Source organism: Numida meleagris, chromosome 23 (genome assembly GCF_002078875.1).
Source record: "Numida meleagris isolate 19003 breed g44 Domestic line chromosome 23, NumMel1.0, whole genome shotgun sequence".
NCBI classification, from domain to species: Eukaryota; Metazoa; Chordata; class Aves; order Galliformes; family Numididae; genus Numida; species Numida meleagris.
The window spans coordinates 1,437,133-1,454,364 of NC_034431.1; the positions used below are offsets into that span (position 1 = coordinate 1,437,133).

At 48.3% G+C, this 17,232-nt stretch overlaps 1 protein-coding gene across 1 annotated transcript in view; it reads left to right on the forward strand.

Annotated features, from left to right (window-relative positions):
* The window catches only part of BARX2 (BARX homeobox 2), a 29,228-nt gene continuing 15,687 nt past the window's right edge, over positions 3,692-17,232 (forward strand). Inside the window, exon 1 of the mRNA XM_021376328.1 lies at positions 3,692-4,021. Coding sequence (XP_021232003.1) covers positions 3,850-4,021 — 172 coding nt within the window. The 5' untranslated portion in view covers positions 3,692-3,849. The remainder of the gene's footprint in view (positions 4,022-17,232) is intronic.

The following is a 17,232-nucleotide window of genomic DNA, read 5'->3' on the forward strand; positions in this document are numbered from 1 at the left end:
CCACCACCACCAATGGCAGAACTGGGTTTGATTTTGGTAGCAGTGGGGCTTAGGGAAGGAGGAGGTGGTGCCTATCCCTGCAAAGAGAGAGCTGGGAAAGTAGCAAAATGCCTGCACAGACTTCAGTGCTATTGTGGGGGAAAAATGAGTCCCTGTTGATGGTTCAGCTATCAGTGTAAGTTTATTGAAGGAAATTTCCAAAGCCCTGGTTTATTCTGACCATTTAAGGGCTACTTTGCAGTGCTGCTGCTGCGAGCCCAGGTCTGTCACCTGAGGAACAAACCTGCTAGGAAAGCCAGGGCTGGTTTGGACTGCAGCATTGCAGTGGGAATAGGAGGAGAATCAGCCTGGCTCTGAGCGAGGCCTGCTGATACTGACAGAGGCTGTAGATTGATTTAAAGGTGACAGGAGAAGTCATTGTGGGGATTCAAGACCTGCTCCATAGCTGGGAAAAACAAAAATCAATGAAGCAGCTGGACCCGCAGCAATCCCGCTCTGCAGTCACTTGGGCCAGGAGTGAAATTTGCTTGTAGAGATAAGCTGAAAGCAACAGCCTCCCCAAAGCCAATGCTGTGCATGAGCATATGCAATTACCTCTCTGCTTTGCAATTTCTATGACATCGCGCACTTCGGTGCCCAGCAGCGTCGCCTTGCCATCTGCAGAGGGGCCAAGGCAAAGTTCAGAGCCAACAAACACTGCAGTTTCTCTTCTGTCCTGTGTGTTCCTGCTTTTACAGAGGCCCTCCAGGAGCTGGGGGGGGGGACGCCCTGCCCACATGTCTGTCTGTCCTCGAGCAGCGTTTCTCCCAGAAGAACAGAGCACTAAGGGGCTCCTTGGTTTTACCCAATTCTATGAGCGTGTAGGGAGATTTTCCACCCTCCTGGTTTTACAGCTTTCTGGGCAATGCCATTTTCTCTCGCATTGGGCAGGTATCAGAAACCTTCTTATGTTGGGTGAATGCTGAGATCTCGCTGGATTTTGCTGGAAAAAAACAATTAAATGTGGCAATGTCGGGGGCTTGGGGAAAGAATCTGTGCCCATTAGGTAGGGTGAAAGGAATTCAGAACAAGAAAAAAAATTATCTGAGGCCGCCGTAAGGTGCCTCAGCACCAGTGGGTTCCAATGCTGGCAGCACCTGGCAGAACCAGGGCTGGGGTTAAAACAAATGTCTGCAGAAACCCTACTTCAGCAGGTCTCCTGCCATGCTTTCTGATGAGCTGGGTGCGATTGCCCAGTGTTACGGTGGAAGACTGAACTCTCTGCATGGATGACCCATCGCTGCCCGATGAGCTCAGAGCACTGCCATCTTCTTCCCCTCTTCTGGCTTTACACACACAGAAAGTAGCTTCACTCGGTGACCCACAGGATCTTTTCCCTGGGATTAGTCCCCTTCCCTCTTGGAAAGGACACGTGTAGGAATCCTGGGCCTGGCTCTCACGTGGCCATCTGCGGAGCGCGGGTGCTGGGCTCACATGCACAGCCCACGTCACAGCGTCTGCCCTCCGAGCCCTCCTGACATGCCTTTCCCTTCCCACCCTCCCGCATGGCCCCATTTCTCAGCCCTACGGAGACCTCAGGGAGAAGTACTCAGCAGCGGGGCTGTCCTACGTGGGAAGAGGTCTGGGGGCTCCAACAGCTGCTCGGGGTTTGAGTCCCCTTGGCAGATGTTTGCTATTCCAGCCACTTCATTAATGTTGGAAACAAAACCCCTGATTATTCCTGACCAAAGCACCCCCTTTTTGATTGACAGCCAGTGTGTGTTTCATATGATATAATCCATGGTATTGCTCCGGCCACTTAAAAAAAAAAAAAATTAGAAAAAGAAATCTCATGTAAGTAAGTAAGAAGCAGGATAGATACGGGGATGTGTCGGGGTATGCTAATCCCACCTGCCCGACCTTCTTTTCGGGTGCTGCCATTTGGCAGAGGTGCCAGCCCCACGTCTCTGTGTATTCAGGCCTTCAGATGCAAGAAAAATGGACTTGAAGGGACGGGCAGAGCTGCTGTGCGGTGGCTGTGGGAAGGGACGTGGGTGAGCTGGCGGCTCCTTCCCCATTCGCCTTCTGCACTGGAGCTGGTTGGGCTCCTCGAGGGGCCCTTCCCTTCCAGCACTTGTATTGCACTCCCAAATTTAGGGGACTTTCCTCTGTTGGGTCTTGTCAGCTTTTGTCGATGCAAAATGTGGAGTGGGGAGAGGGTGCTGCATCTACTGCCCACAGACAGTGGGGAAACCTGGAGCAAAACGCCACTCACTGCTGCTCTGTGCTGCTGGGGGGTTGGATTCAGTCGCTTCGGAAGCGCTCCGTGCGATTCTACCAGCACAAAGCAGTGAGTGCCGGGGTTAATGCCATCGGGAATTACTTTGTTGCCTCGAAAAAACGGCGTAAAAAAAAGGGGGAAAGTGCTCCTGAAACCCACGTGAAACGAGTGCTCGAGTGCTCGTAGAGCGGCGTGCAGAACGAGCTCTGCAAATCTCTTTCAATATTTGTCGTTTGTTTAGGAATTAAAGCAAGGGTTGCAGTGGCTGGGGATGGTTGTGTCAGCGGGGGAAGCGGCTCCGAGCTCCGCGGCGGCTGCTTTCGTTCTAATGAAATTCCTCGTGGCGACAGTGCCTTCATTTCTCAAAATCAATCGTAAAATAATATGTCAAACGATTTATTTTAAACGAGAACGCCCTTCCGATGGCTTCGTGAGCAAAACGCTTCATTTTATCTGTGTTGTAATTCGCTGTGCCGTGCTTTTTAGAACCATGCGATGAGCTTTTAGGAAAGAAGTCCAAAAGAGAAATGAAGAGCTCGGTGTCTCCCCATGCGTGCCCGTGCTCCGGCGCTGCCCAGCGCTGCTTTTGGGGCTCTCCAAACCTGCAGCTAGATCTGCAAAGCCGAAAGCCAAGTGGCTCTTGTGATGAAGAAGAAGCACTGCTTACAGAAAGGATTTGAGAGGCCGCCGATAGATGTGTGAGGGTTGGTTTTTTTTAATAGAAAGCAACGAAAAGTTGCTGAAATCGGCCGTGAGTGGGACGCGATTGTTTCCTTCCAAGGAAACAAATGGGGTTTCTGGTAACGGCAGCGCTCATCCCGCGGAGATCTGCCCCTAAATCAGCTCCGGGGCCGCGGAACTGCGCCGGGACTGAGCGCACAAACGGAGCAGCCGCGCAGAGGCACCCAGAGCTGAGGGTTGGAGCTCGCCGCTCCGTCCCGCACCGCGCGGCCCAGGGGGGATGAGCTGGGGGAGCCCAGGGCTTGGGCAGAGCGGCACCGCGGGCCGGGCCGGTTCGGTTCGGGACGCGGCCCCGGGGCTGAGCTTCCCCACTCTGCCCGCGCTTTTAATTTATTAAAACTAATTGCGGGCTAGAGGAGGGGAGGAAGGGGGGGGGGGGGGGGAGGGGGGAGTAGGGGGGGGGGGGGGCCCCCAAAAAAAAAAAAAAAAAAAAAAAAAAAAAAAAAAAAAAAAAAGGAAAAAGAAAGAAAAGCACACACCCCAGTATCTTAAAATAGAGAGCAGGGAGGGGAGAGGAGCGCCGGGATCCTCCCAGCCGGGCGCAGGGTAACAATGGTGTTCGGCGGGGAGCAGCGGGCGCCCTGATTGACAGCAGGAGCGTCCTAAAAAGGCCGCGGGGAGATGCTTATCGGCACGGTTATATAGCGGGCAGCGGCGCTGCGAGCCGAGGGAGCGCTGCCGAGCTGAGTCGAGCCCAGCCCAGCCCAGCCCAGCCCGGCGCTGCGGAGCGCGGAGCGAGCGCGGGGACAGCGCCCGCAGGAGGAGCTCGGGCGGCTCCGCGCCCCATCCATGAGCGGCCGCCCGCCGCCCTGGCAGCCCCGCGCAGCCCCGCGGCCCCGGGGCCGGCCATGCACTGCCCGCCGCAGCCCCGGCTCGCCAAGGCAGGCAGGAGGCGCTACAAGACTTTCATGATCGACGAGATCCTCTCCAAGGAGACCTGCGATTACTTCGAGAAACTTTCCCTCTATTCCGTCTGTCCGTCCCTCCTGGTCCGGCCAAAGCCGCTGCACTCCTGCGCGGGTAAGGGGGGGGTTGGGGGGGCTGGGGCGGGGGTCGCCGCCCCTCGCTGGGATCAGGCAGAGCCCCCAGGGCCGTCCCCATCGGGAGAGCGGCTCCCGGTGAGGGGGATGCGGTGGGACCCTCCCGACCTCGCTGTGCGGCGGCTGATTTCAGTGCATCGCGATGAGCGGTACGGGGTCTTGACCGCAGGTGTTTCACAAACGGATCGGTCTGATGTGAGCTTTTAAAGATCCACATGCACAGTAAAAATGTCATCCCTGTAATGCATGCCGGATTTAAACAAAAAGAGCCCATTTTCTGGTAGTTCTGCAGTTATACTCTTCCCGTAGTGCCACCCTTGTGCTGGTGGCACCTAATGGAGCAGATGATGAAGCTGGGACTTTGCAATACATGATTCAAAAATTCATAACTATTCGAGAACATTATTTGAAAGCCTCATTCTTGGTAAAGTATAATGTGTTTCAAGGTCAAACTTTTGCTTTTCCTCGTACCAAGAAATGCATTTTGCATCTGTGTGATGTTGTGTTTAAAAATTCAAGTCCTACACCACTTGGCTCTTTTTATTTCCTTTTTCCTCCCGTGCTCGGTTGAATATAAATAAGAGGGAACTTTCCAGGTCCCAGTGAAGCCGCACTAATGCGCCAATATAAAACTTGCCGTTGGGTTACAGAGAGTTTGATCAGCGGAGTAATCCCTTGGTCCTTCTCCAACCTCAACATTTATTTTGCAAATGTAATTAGCTGAAGATCCCCAATTGATTGGAAGGTCAGAAGTTACATGAATAGTGTCATCTTCGTTCCAAATTTATTTCTTCCCATTGACTCGCGCATGGCGCGCGTTGCCTCCCCGAACCGAGCGTGCCGTGCTGTGGGGCGAGGAGCTCTGGTTGTTAGTGAGGATGTTGCTAACGAGGGAGCAATGTCCTGTCCATGCTTGGCCAAAATAGGCACGCAGGGCTCGGATGGGGGGTAAGAGTGGGGGGCCCATTTCTGCCCGTGCTGGGGTCAATGGCACGGCTGCACTCATCTGCCGGGAGGAGATCCTCGTCTCCTTCTTCCATCTCTGCTGTACAGAAAGAGGAAGCTTTAGAGAAGAAAGCAGCCCTTAGCACCCAGAAGGAACACGACTGAGTATTTACTGACACCTAGAAGCATGCTTGACCGAGTCAGGACCAAAAAGCCACGGTGTGAAAGTGCCCTTCAGCCAAGGAGATCGTTGGGGTTCCCGATGGGTGGGTGCTCCCAGCAGCTGTTCCAGTGCACCCCCCTGGGGAGGGGGGAAGACATTTTTTGAATGTATGGTTCTGTGGCTTGTACAGCAAGCACGGATTTGCAAGAGCAGTATTTATTCATTAAATAGTCATTAATACTCTTCAGATGATTCAGCAGTGGGTTCTGAGTGATGCTAGCATGACTCTCGTTGCTCTGCAGTTAAAGCCGTGCTTCACTTTGTGCCTGGGATCGTTAATGAATTTCCCCTCGAGATCGTGTTCTCTGCCCCAGCTCCGGGCTGCCCCGTGCCACGGAGCAGTGGACATTGGCTTCTCAGGAGCTCGGCCTCGTGGAGCTGCAGTGATCGGGAAGTGGAGAGCAGAGATTTGGTGGTGGGATTAAAACCGTGATAGAAGTGGCTGCAAAAGTCCATGCTCCCAAACAGTGAGGCTCCAGGGAGGATAGGTACTACTGAATTCCTGTAAGTCCTAGGTAATGGGATTTATTTTATTAAAATAAAAGAGGAAAAAAAAGCTTTGTTACTGTCTAAGAAACAGAGCAGAGCACAGAAATTACTAAATATGAAAGAATTTGAAAAATACCCAACACAAATCTGTTTAAAAAAAAAAAACAAAACTGCTAAGGGACCAAAGCCTGAAGAAATACAGCACCACGGCACTGCACTTATTGCTCATGTTTGCTTTGTCTGTCGAGTAAATCAGGAAAGCAGTGAGCGCAGATTTTCTTTGAGGTCTGAATTAATTTCAGGAGCGAAGTTTTGCAGCGCTTTCGTGGGCTGAAGAGTGAAGAGCTCTTTCATCCCGGGTGAAGTCGGGGCAGCCTGATACGCTTTGTAATTTACTGGAAGCTGAAAGACAGGAGGTGTTCGGCACGCGTGTTTGGTGACGTCCCCTATGCGGGGAAGAGAGCTGGGAAAAATCGCTGAGCGGATGGGAAATAATTTTGCTTTCGGCTGTGATGGAACTTGCAATATTTACAGTGGGTTGGTGCAACGCGGGGCTGCTGAGCGCAGCGGGATGGGCTGCGGGGCTGCTCGGGACATTCCCCGTGCGTTGTCACGCTGAGGATGGACGTCTCAGCTGGAAGGAGATTCAGGGCTGATGAGAGGCTCACTGCTCCCATTGGGAAGGTTTCCATTGCAAGGAGTTCGGAGCGAACCCCCCCCTCCACCCCTTGGTATTTGGAAAGAAAAATGCCATTTTCCCTAGAAGGGATCAATCCTTAGCTTAAATTTGGTGTAACTGTGGCATTTGCTGAGGAAGGCTGTACTCATACCAAATCTCACAAAATGCACGGCGAGGTTCGCAGCCATCGGGGCTGATAAAATAGGTGACGAGGTATTTTAAGTGGAAGTATTTTCAGATGGTGGTTAATATCTCTTTGATTTACGGCTTGGGCAGTGAAAACATTATTTGTTCTCTTTTATGATATTTAATTACTTACTGGCTTTTCATGTTGTGCCACGTAATAAGCCAGGACAGGTAACGGCCGCGGCGTCCGTGCGTGCCGTGCTTGGCTTCTTGTCCTGACTTCTGGGGGCCGAGAAACTCCGACTTTCTGAGTCCCATAGGAATCACTTTCCAAATCATCTTTTTTTTTTTTTTTTTTTTTTTAAATCATTTTTCAGCTTGAAATGCTTACAACATTTTTCAGGAGGCTCTATCCCAATTCCGCTTCGTTTCCCATATTTTATTTTTTTTTATTTAAGTTGCAGCTCAGCGTGAGGCTCCCAGTCCAGCTGCCACATTTATAGCTGCCGACATGATAAAGAACCAAAGGGCGCTCTCAGTGCATGGTGTTAGAAGATCCAACCGGAAAAACGCTGTATCTCTAAACATAACTAAAATCTATTGAAAAATAGAAGGGTGTCCATGGTGGGGGGGGGAGCTGCTGTTGTCCCCAGTGATAGTGCAGCTCATGGCGTTGTCTGTTAATGACGAGCAGCGCTGGTTTAGAACATCCTTTCTAAACCATCCAAATGAGTCGAGATGAGTCGACTCAGAAAGTATCTGAGTGTCTGGCTTCATTTAAATGATTATTTCAGACATTTTAGGAGGGGGGAAGAAGTGGGGAAAGTAAGGCCTTGTTTTCTATTTGTACGCTCATCGTTTTAATGTATGTAGGCTTGTAGTACAGAATTGCTCTCAACTGGAATTTTTATTTTCCACTTCTTCTGTTTTTTCGTTGTTTATTTTTTTTTTTTTAATCTTGGGGTACAACTGGGATCTGCTGATCCCAAAGATTTTTCGGCTGCCATTATCCGGACGTGTCTGAGTCCTTTCAGCGCTCTGGACTAAACCAAGTGACACAGTAAACACGGTGGGAAATCATTGCTCGAGCAGCAGAGCGTGAGCTTTGGCATTCCCCATTTCAGATCAGTCTTGGCAACCTGTTTAGGAATTCATAGTGGGAAAGTAAAGTAGATTTACTGCGTCCTAAAACAGCTTAGTTTCTGTATAAGTGACCTCACAACAGCGAGAGGCCTTCGGATTCTGTTCAGAAAGGCCTTGATATGGGCGAGGGTTGGATTTGCTCTGGGACATTGCGTAGAACGGGGGTGGAAGCCGCTTCTCTTGCAGAATTACTTTGCTGACCCATTTTTCTTTAGATTGAACGGATATTGTTACGGAGCTCCTGGGGGAGAGCTGGGAAAGGAGAGGGGATCGGTGCACAGTGCGTCTGAGTGCGGGGAAAAATGAGATGCCAGCCACTCCGAGCGCGTTACATGAAACGTAGCAGCTGGATTCATCGGTTGGAGCAATCCAAAGCAGCTGGTGTACCTGGTGCCAGGCCAGCTCGCACCTGAGCGAGCCAAGCACCGGGCTGCCCCGTCCCATCCGGGTCCCACCTGCTGGAATGAGTTCTATCTTGTGGTGTGTGCCCTCAGGAGAGCTTTCCCACCTGAATGTCTCATTTGTGTGCCCGTGATGGCCAAAGCTGGGGTGAGGGGTGTCCTTGGAAGAGCTGTATCCGCATAGGTTTTGCTGGGGGAGCAGGACGCGGTGCTGTGCCGACCCAAAGCGCGGAGCTGCCAGCATCTGTGCTCAGACCTGCACTGCTGTGGTGTTGGTGGTTTGGGAGTTATTTCTGGGTTTTATGTGGGGGGGAAAAAAAAAAAAAACTTAAAAAAAAATTCTCAGCCGTATTGGGTTTAGTTTACAAAGATCAGTGTAATTCTGTAGTTTAATAGCAAAACATGAGGACAGAATGAAAGAAAAATAGAGAGAAGTATCAAGTGTTGCTTCGGTAGCTGCCTCTAATCCAGGATTAGGTGAGCTGATGAGTGCTCTTCGTAAATTCCAAGTAATTCACAGACAGCGTTGCCGCATCCAAATCCTAGAAGTCTCAGTCTGCTCACCGTGGTGTCTCAGCGCTCTGCAAACCCAGCAGCACTCAGACGTCGCTGTCTGCTCGTGCAGGAGTGCTGTGCCTCGCTGCTCCCCAGGGGCCGGGATCCTCAGGCACAACGTGTCCGTCCTCTGCAGCCCTATGGGGAAATGTCCCCCAGCTGGGAACGGCCAAAGGTGCCAGCATGGGAAGAGGATCCAGCCGTAGTGGCTGAAGCCTGGGCACAGCACTTTGTTTTAATGAGCTCAGCATTCTGCAGGATGTCCGACGTGGTGGTTTGTTTTTTTTTAATGCGTTCTGACAACTTTAGCAGAAAATATAGTTCAGAAATGCGAAAAAGCGGCACACGAGCTGGCTAATAATATCCGTGGATATAATATTTGGAGACGGGTCTGTCAATCCTCTCAGCCAGATTATATCCAACATTAGAGGTGGCATTTCAGAAGCGAAGCCAGATCAGAGCCAGGATCTGAAAACAGATCTCGCTCAGATCGAGCACGGCAACCTGGCCCTGACACTGAGATATTTAAGAATCTGCCGTCAGGACCGAATGTGGCCGTCTGTTTCTCAGTGCTGTTCATCACGAATAAAAGAAACGAACCACAGGCAAAATGACACGGAACAAAAGAGAAAATCACACCCTGGTGGCTGCAGTAAAGCCGGCCGCCGAAAGCCAGCGGCGTTGTGGCTGTGGTTAAGTACAAATCAGCGCTGCGGAGGAGCGCGGGAATAGAAGGCATTAACGAATGTGGGATTCCTCTGGGAAAGCTGATCCCCACACTTTTATTTTCTGAAGCCTCACCGTCACACTGGGAGCAGCTCAGATCCATCCCTGTGGTGTCCTGGGTTAAGCTCGGGGTGTCCGTGCAGAGCTCTGACCACAGCACTGCCCGTGGAGCCCTTCAGTGCAGCCCAGGGCTGCGGATCCCGCGTTGTCATGGTTTATCATTCACAGAATCACAGAATTGTAGGGGCTGGAAGGGACCTGTAGATACCATCCAGTCCAGCTCTGATTCAACTTGCTGGTGTAAAATGCAGGAAAATCCTTGGTTTGTGGGATAAACATCCCACCAGCATCAGTGCCTTCAGTACCCAATGGGTATGAAAAAGGGCAGGATCTTTCTTGGGGAAATTGTGGCAAAAACAGGTGAGATTGTATGGAGCCATCTCACCGGGCGCTGGGCAGCAGGGCAGGAGCTTGGGAGCCTTTTTTCCCTGCTCTTCACCTAGGGTGATAATTGCATGAGGCAGAAGAACGGATGCTTGGTTTGTTCGTGTGCAGGAGAAAAGTAACGACTTGCTCTTTTCAGGTCAAAGTTAGACAAAATGTTGTAGAATTTATTTTGGCAAGTTGAACGTTAAAAAGCGGGGGGGAAAAAAAAAACAGATTGGACACTGGAAAAAAAATATGGAAAGCGAACTTTCTGAAGGCTGACTTGAAACTTTTTATTTTTTAAAATATGAAATGTTAGGCAAAGCCATGAATTACTTTCTATATTGCAAGGTTTTCTTTAATTTTCTTTTTCTTTTTTAACTTTTGACGGGAGGAAGCTAGGACGGAACATTTTCAGCCTGCTCTGTTTAAGAACTGCTGCAGCTGGACTGCTGAAGCCAGAACCCATTAACACAAGGTCTATTTGCTCGGATATAATCATTCCCCAGAAAGCTTAGGACCAGGGCTGTGGTCTCGGGCGTATTTGTGTAGGTGAAGAGCACATCCCTGGGAGAGCTGGGTCAGAAGAACAAGGTGATGGAGCTGGCAAGCGCCTTTACCCAGCACTGTGGCATATCGAGGGAGGGCTCCGCAGATGGGCATGGCAGTGTCCACCCGCACAGGACCACGTCCTCTTTGCATTGCTCTTGTGTCTTGTTGTGTTGCAAAGAGTTTCTGTGCAATGTTGCACCTGATCGCTCCCAGCGCCCATCACGTGGGTGAGATAAATGTGAGGGTTTCGGAGCAGGCTGAGCAGTGAGGTGTGAGGTCATGCAAATCTTGCCATCCAGCGCAGCGCTGGAGCTGCATTTCTCTGCCCTGGTTTTCTGTTACTTCTCATTTTCTAGCACGCTGGGAGAATCCAGCAGAGAAGCTTCTAGCCCTTGCTGAGTGATGTGAAATTCCCTAAGCCATGTTCCAATGACGTCTGTAAAAATATATATATAGGTTCAGTGTTAGGGCCTGGCTAACGCAGCGAATACTCAGTATTTTCCATCTTTCTTTCATATAACTTTACATTTGACTGATTCTTGGCTTCTTTTCCCTCATTGCTCTTGGCCAGGGGACAGCTCGGAAGAGCACCACGTTACCGCTCGCAGATATTTCAGACAGGTGTTCGGATCAGGGCTGGGACCCATTTAAGTAACTGAAAGGGTGGGGGTGAAGAGTGGGCTCTCCCAAAATACCACCTCCAACCTCACTAACGTGGACTGGTGTTCAAACCTCCTCCAACTGCAGTTGTCACAGCCGCAGCGTTAATGCGCGTCGCCCGTTGAGGGGAGATGACTTTTTTCCGAAGGAAGGGGATACAGCTTCCCAGAACTTTTAACACAACAAAAATAAAATCCCCATTAAAAATGTGATGATAGAAAATTTGCAAACGCGTATGCTAATTTGTTCCGTGAAATGCAAGCAGCAACCTCACTGTGACCTTAAGATGTGTTTGGATTTGCACGTTCAGGTCTTACTTTGTACGTTCTGAAACATGCCAGTGGTTTCTGCTCATGTGGTCGCTTGGCTGATTTCAACAGGACTACTCATGCAGGGAAGGATTTGAATTAGAAGCGTGTGTATGTGCCCTGGAACTCAGCTAATCCTGCTGCTCGTTCAGTGGATTTTCTCAAAATTAGAGTTTTAAATGCAACTCATCTTTAGGCGTTTGCTCACCGTTTGCCTTTGGATATTTCTGCTAACGATGATCTTAAAAGCTACAGGATAATTAATGGCTAATTCCTGCTGATGCCATTTTTTTTTTTTAAACTGAGATTTCACCCATGGAAGTTGGATTTCATCTGGTCTAGGCTTTAATAGATACTTCTAGCACAAGTACTGAAGCATGAGCAGGTCTCTGTTGCTCCAAGGGTACAAATGCCCGCACACCTACATGGCAAACCAGTGCCTTCGACCATTAAGGTCGAAGCCTTAATAAAAACATCTCCTCTTTTACAAGGCAGAAACGCGTGTGATGTGTTTGTGGTTACCTAAGCAGGGTATTCTGTGACAGATTAATCTGTCACCTTTGAAGCCAAATTAGCAGTGGTGGTGCTTTCTTGTGGGAAGCTGCACGCAGCGCGTATCACTGCACATCGTTGCATTGCATTGTGCGTGCTTAGGAAGGCCTGGGGCTCAGGCTTGCTTTTATTCCTGCGGCTCAAAGAGGAGAAACATGAAAAATACCCCCCAAATAGAAAGTGAGTAATGCTGATGCAACACAATGGTGAGAAGTCTGAAGCAAATGTTGTTTCTTTTTGTTGTTTTTTTGGCTGCGAAATGTTTGCATGAGTTGGTGCGTATATTTGGTTTCACCCTTCTGCCTGTTTTGCTCAAAACCTTCTCTTGACAGCTATGCCAACAGTTCATTTTGTTCCTTTGGTGACTAAATAGTGGAGGAGCTGAAGTTGGAGGGTTTCTGTCATAGCAGAGGACAATGCTGGGCAGTTTGGACCTGCCCTTCCGTGCGCTTCCCATAAGCAAATTGGTTCTAGGTTGCCCGATGGTGGTGAGATCCTCCTCTGAGGGACAGGAGAGCTTCCCAGAAGTTGGTAGGGTTGGTTTAACCTCGTTGCAATAAATTACAGAGCAATCATAAACGATGAGAAGGAGTTTGATGAAGTGGGTGAGGAACAATTGATGGGTTATTTTAGTTAAAATGACTTCGAGCCCAATCCAACTCCCACTGATGTCAATTAAATCGTCGTTGGATCAGGGCCCAAGTGAGTCAAATTCAATTATGCCTTAACTGTAAACATTTAAAAGCACATTATAACAAAGCAGCTTTAACGCTTCCATTTCGTGAATGGTTTTTTTTAATGTAATCCCAGAGCGATCGCTCTTTATTTGTACAGCTCTAAAGAAACCCTTTTTCTTGACTGCTATGAGAGATGTCACTGCAGTTGGTACTGCAGATATATTTCTGTCCATTGGAGACTTACATGAGAAGAGACAGCAAAGATGATAGAAAAATAGTAGAAATCATGGTGCTTTCTATTCCTGATTGGATTTGGAGAGCTTCCTTGCGCACGTATCAGCTCACGAGCTGCTGAAACGCGTGCATGATCCAACCTCCAAACTGAAATGGTTATGGAGATTCATCTCTGTCTCAGCAGAACAAGGCACAGCGTCCAAAATATTATTTTAAAAGGAAACATGATAAAAAGACAGATTTATAAATACATTCAAGTCGAACAGCATACAGTGTTGTTTGCAGACAGTGAGAGAGATCATCTTTTAAATTGTGGCTCACACGCCTGCGCTAAGAGAATTCTTGTACTTTTATGCATTCAGGATTGATCCTTTAGGATTGCTCCTTCTCGTTCTGTCCTCATATCTCTCTCCCAGCTCCCTTCCATCCTGGCGAGGCCTCTCCCCACCATTGGGGAGCAGCTGTGGTGTTTCTGGCTTGCACCCTTTGCCACGCGGGGCTGTCACGGGGGCTTTTAGCACTGCGGCTAAGTGCCATCTCTGCAGGCCTTTCAGAAGCTTTGGACATTGCAAACCGTGTGTCCAGCAGGGAATAGCTGCTAGGTGGGGTCATTCCTGGCTCTCTCAGGGAACTAAATCCGTCCCCGCAGCAAACGATCTCCCAGTCAGTGCCAGGCGCTGAAAGGGCTTTGCAGGGGTTGGAGTTGGTCTGTTCTGTTTTCTGCTTTCGTTACACAGCTGTGTTTAAAATGAAAGATAGGGCCTGATCCTTGTTTAAATAAGGAGCATTGCTCTGGCTTTGCGAAAGTCTTTGCTGGATGGAAACGCTGGGTGCAGCGAAAGGACAGAAAATGGGACGTGGGTGTGGGATGCCTCCACCATCATCCATCACACAGGTAAATACTGGGCTGCTGCGGTGCCTATTCCCAGCAAAGATACTGGGAGACCTCAGAGTGTCTGGATGGAACCAGCGGGGTGGGATCGCCCACCTGCCTGTGCTGTGCAGCCCCCGGGGGCTTTTTCTGTTGTGGGGCAGGGAATTGTGTCCACGAGCGTGTTGTGGGCACGGCTGCTGGGAGCAGAGCTTCTGCGTGTCCTTCTGCCTCCCCCCGTGCCTTCTCCCATCCTTTCCCCTCCCAGAAAAACATCTGAAAACACGAGCGGATGATGCGAGGGGAATGGATCCTGCTTTGCTCAGGATCACCGGGGACTTCTCTCAGTGCTTGGGTTGGGTTTTGTAGCAAAACTTTCATTGCAGCAGGTGATGGACATGGAAGGGATGGATGTGATCGCGTGCACGGCTAGCACAGGCTGCCTGGATGTCTCCAGAGCTGGTTAGCTGGCTGCGTGGGCTTTGTTTTCACTTTGGCAAATCCGGTTTGGCAAATTAAATAATTTATTTTTGCGCAGTTGCAGTTTTCATGTTTTCACCTTTTTGTATCCTCTCCTGTTTTCCAGGCTTTTCTATTAACAGCAAGGTCAACTAATCGCTCCCATTTACACTTTCCAAAGAGCTCACAACTATGAAATAGACCCCATCCAGTAGTGTTAAAGGAATAAAACCGCCATTAATGCAGGGATTTTATGCCACATACTTCATTTAAGGAAAAAATACTGCCTGTTTTCTTTCCCTGTTTTCTTTCCCACAAGTAAATGAAGACACAGCTATGAAAGCAGCACAGAAAACTTGAGAGCTGTCACCAAATAGCCACGGCTTTGTCATGTCTGGGGGAGAAGGCAATGATTCTCGTTCTGACTTTGTCACTGACTGGTGATCTATGCCTTATTTTCTCCCTCCTTAATATCAGCATGATTAGACATGTCACAACTTGTAAAAATGCATTGAAATCAGTTGACAGCTATTTAAAAACTGAGCATTACCATGATGCATTCGCAGATATATCGGCTGCTTAGTGCAGCTTAGGCACGATGCGTTTGACTCATATTAACTCAGCGGCGATCTTAACTTCATCTTCCATAAAAAAGAAAAGGAAAAGATGATGCTTTCACCTGCTGATTGCGTTTCTCTGCCTCTGAGTACATGCCTGCAAAATAAAAATGATACTAAATGACAGGATACTGAAAGCACTGCCATTCATCACAGGGTCTTGACGGTTGAAGACAAACATTTCCTGGAGGGGAATTACCTTGAGAAAACTCTGATATTTCTTCAGAAGCAGAGCTGGTGCTGAGTTTCTGAGTACCTCTGCAGTGTTTGCTGATGATCTAGCAGGACGTAGCTCAATTACTCTGAAATCACTCATCCCTACAAGGTACCACTGCATAATTCCTACAGATGAGGGAAATGGTAATGGAATAGCTGCTGCTGCCTGTTGCTGCTTAGTTAATTAATTGAAAAAAAGCCCAGCCAGAGGAAACGGTTTGTTCCCAGTACCTGGCCCATAGCATTAACATGGCTTAAAATGTATTCTTTTAATTTGTTGTCTCAAAATGTTTGTTTTCCCCAATGCCAGCAGTAAGTCTTTCCCCTGCAGTAACTGGTGCCAGCTTTGGAAATGATTGCCTAGTTGTTGACAAAATTCAAGTGTGGGGAAAGTAATTACTCTGGTTAAACTGGAGAGAAAATTCAAAGCCATGCCTCGTGAGGTTCTCTCCTTCATTCAGATGTCTCCCTTCTTACAGTGATCAGTAAATATTGAGGCTTACATATTTCGAACTCTAATGCCCCAATGTTGCTCTCCTCAGTGCCTCCCCATTTCCCCACTGTCCCCAGATGTTATTTACTCCTTGAAGTCAGGAGAAGGTTTGGGTGTGTAGGAAAAGAAAAAGGAGTTGCATCAGACTGCAAATGTGTGACCGCTTTCTGCTGAGCACTCACTTATCTGGCAGCTCGGGACATGCCGCTGCTGCGAGCAGGGACAGCTGCATGGAGCTGGATTTTGCAAAGCCGTGGGGTAACCGAGGATTTTGCTCCATAGCTTGGCCACCTTCACCCAGCTCCATCCCATACTCAAAATGTGAGGCTGAAGACCCATCCTTCCCATTAGTTACATGGAAAGAGTGGCTCGTTACACACTTGAGCAAAGTATTGTAAAATCTTTTGCTAAGAAATGCAAGAGAAGTCCAAAGTCATACATAGTCAGTGGCGACTGCAGCATTGGCTTGCATACACTTAATTGTGTTCTTCGTGGGGGTTAACTAAGCAGACACACAAAATCTCTATTTCTTTCCCCTTCAGAGAGAAGTCTATAGGGCAGAAGAGGCTTCCATACAAATCATACCGAGACGTTAAGACAAAGTTGTGTGTATTACTTTGTAGGGATTTCAATCGTTCATTAGCAATTTGTACCTATCCTTTCACCTTTTATTACACTCTTTTTTTCATTCTGTCCATATCCTGCAGTGTTTTCAGATTTACTCTTTCACTCTGTTCCTTTTTCTCTCCTCAAACTCATTCTTTCTGTCCCCCCTCAGCACAAACTGCATGTGATGTTTGAGTTCAAGTCGAACTTTTGAACCCATGACGTCAAGTTGGTTTGGAATTAGGCAAAACCAGTTTGCCCATCCCTTGTTGTAAAAGGGTTAATCCTCTAAACTATTGAGAGACAAGGGCAGGGAATTATGAAAGGAGCCCCTGTTTTATAAGCATTTGTATTGCCAGTGCTTGAATACCTATAATAAGTAGGTTGCTTCTGTGATTAATGGCTGCATTTTACATGCTGACGATAGATGATATGTCTTATTGTAAAAGCCATTATTTTTTATTTGGTCCCTTTACCAAAGCAGTACTGGAAATGAGATGTTAACGTCTTGGTGGGAGTATGTTTTCTTCTCAACAGCTTAATGAAAAGTGACCCCCACGGAGCTAAAAATAAATAAAATGATGTGCTTTTTCTTCCCCCTCTCTGCAACGCGTGGAAGAGGCACTAGGAGGATGCACAAGTGGAGTGCTGTTTTAATGCAGGACTTTTTATTTTCAGCAGAGATTTTTTTGCTTCCTCCAGGCTGGAATGGAGTAGGAATGTGTTGTCTGACTGAAGTTTTATGAATTTAGAAGGGTCTTAAAGTCAGCCTTGCCTTGTTTTACTGACTCATAGCTTAGTGAGAACACTGACAACGTGAAGTCTCTTATGCTGTATGCAGAGAGAGCATGGGAATAATAAATCTGTGATAAGTTTCACCCCAGCACTGCCACATAAGGGAGTCTGGCAATGTTGGCATTTGAGAATCATTGAAGATATTCCCTGCAGACCTCTTTCCTTTGGCTGTCTCTGTATTGGCAGCCATAGCTTTGCTAAGATATCTTTCCTGATATTCTTAGCAGAAGTCTTAGAAGATCTTTAAAAATAAAATTATTATTTTTGTTTTAAAAAACTGTGCTGCGCATACGCCTGTTAGAGGAGGAGTTCCCATGGAAACATCGCTGGTTGCCCAACAACAAGATACACGCATTGCTTCACTATTAACATATATATTAATGGCACATTAAGGAGTTTCGTAATCGTGTGACACAAAAGAGTGCTCATGCAATCTAT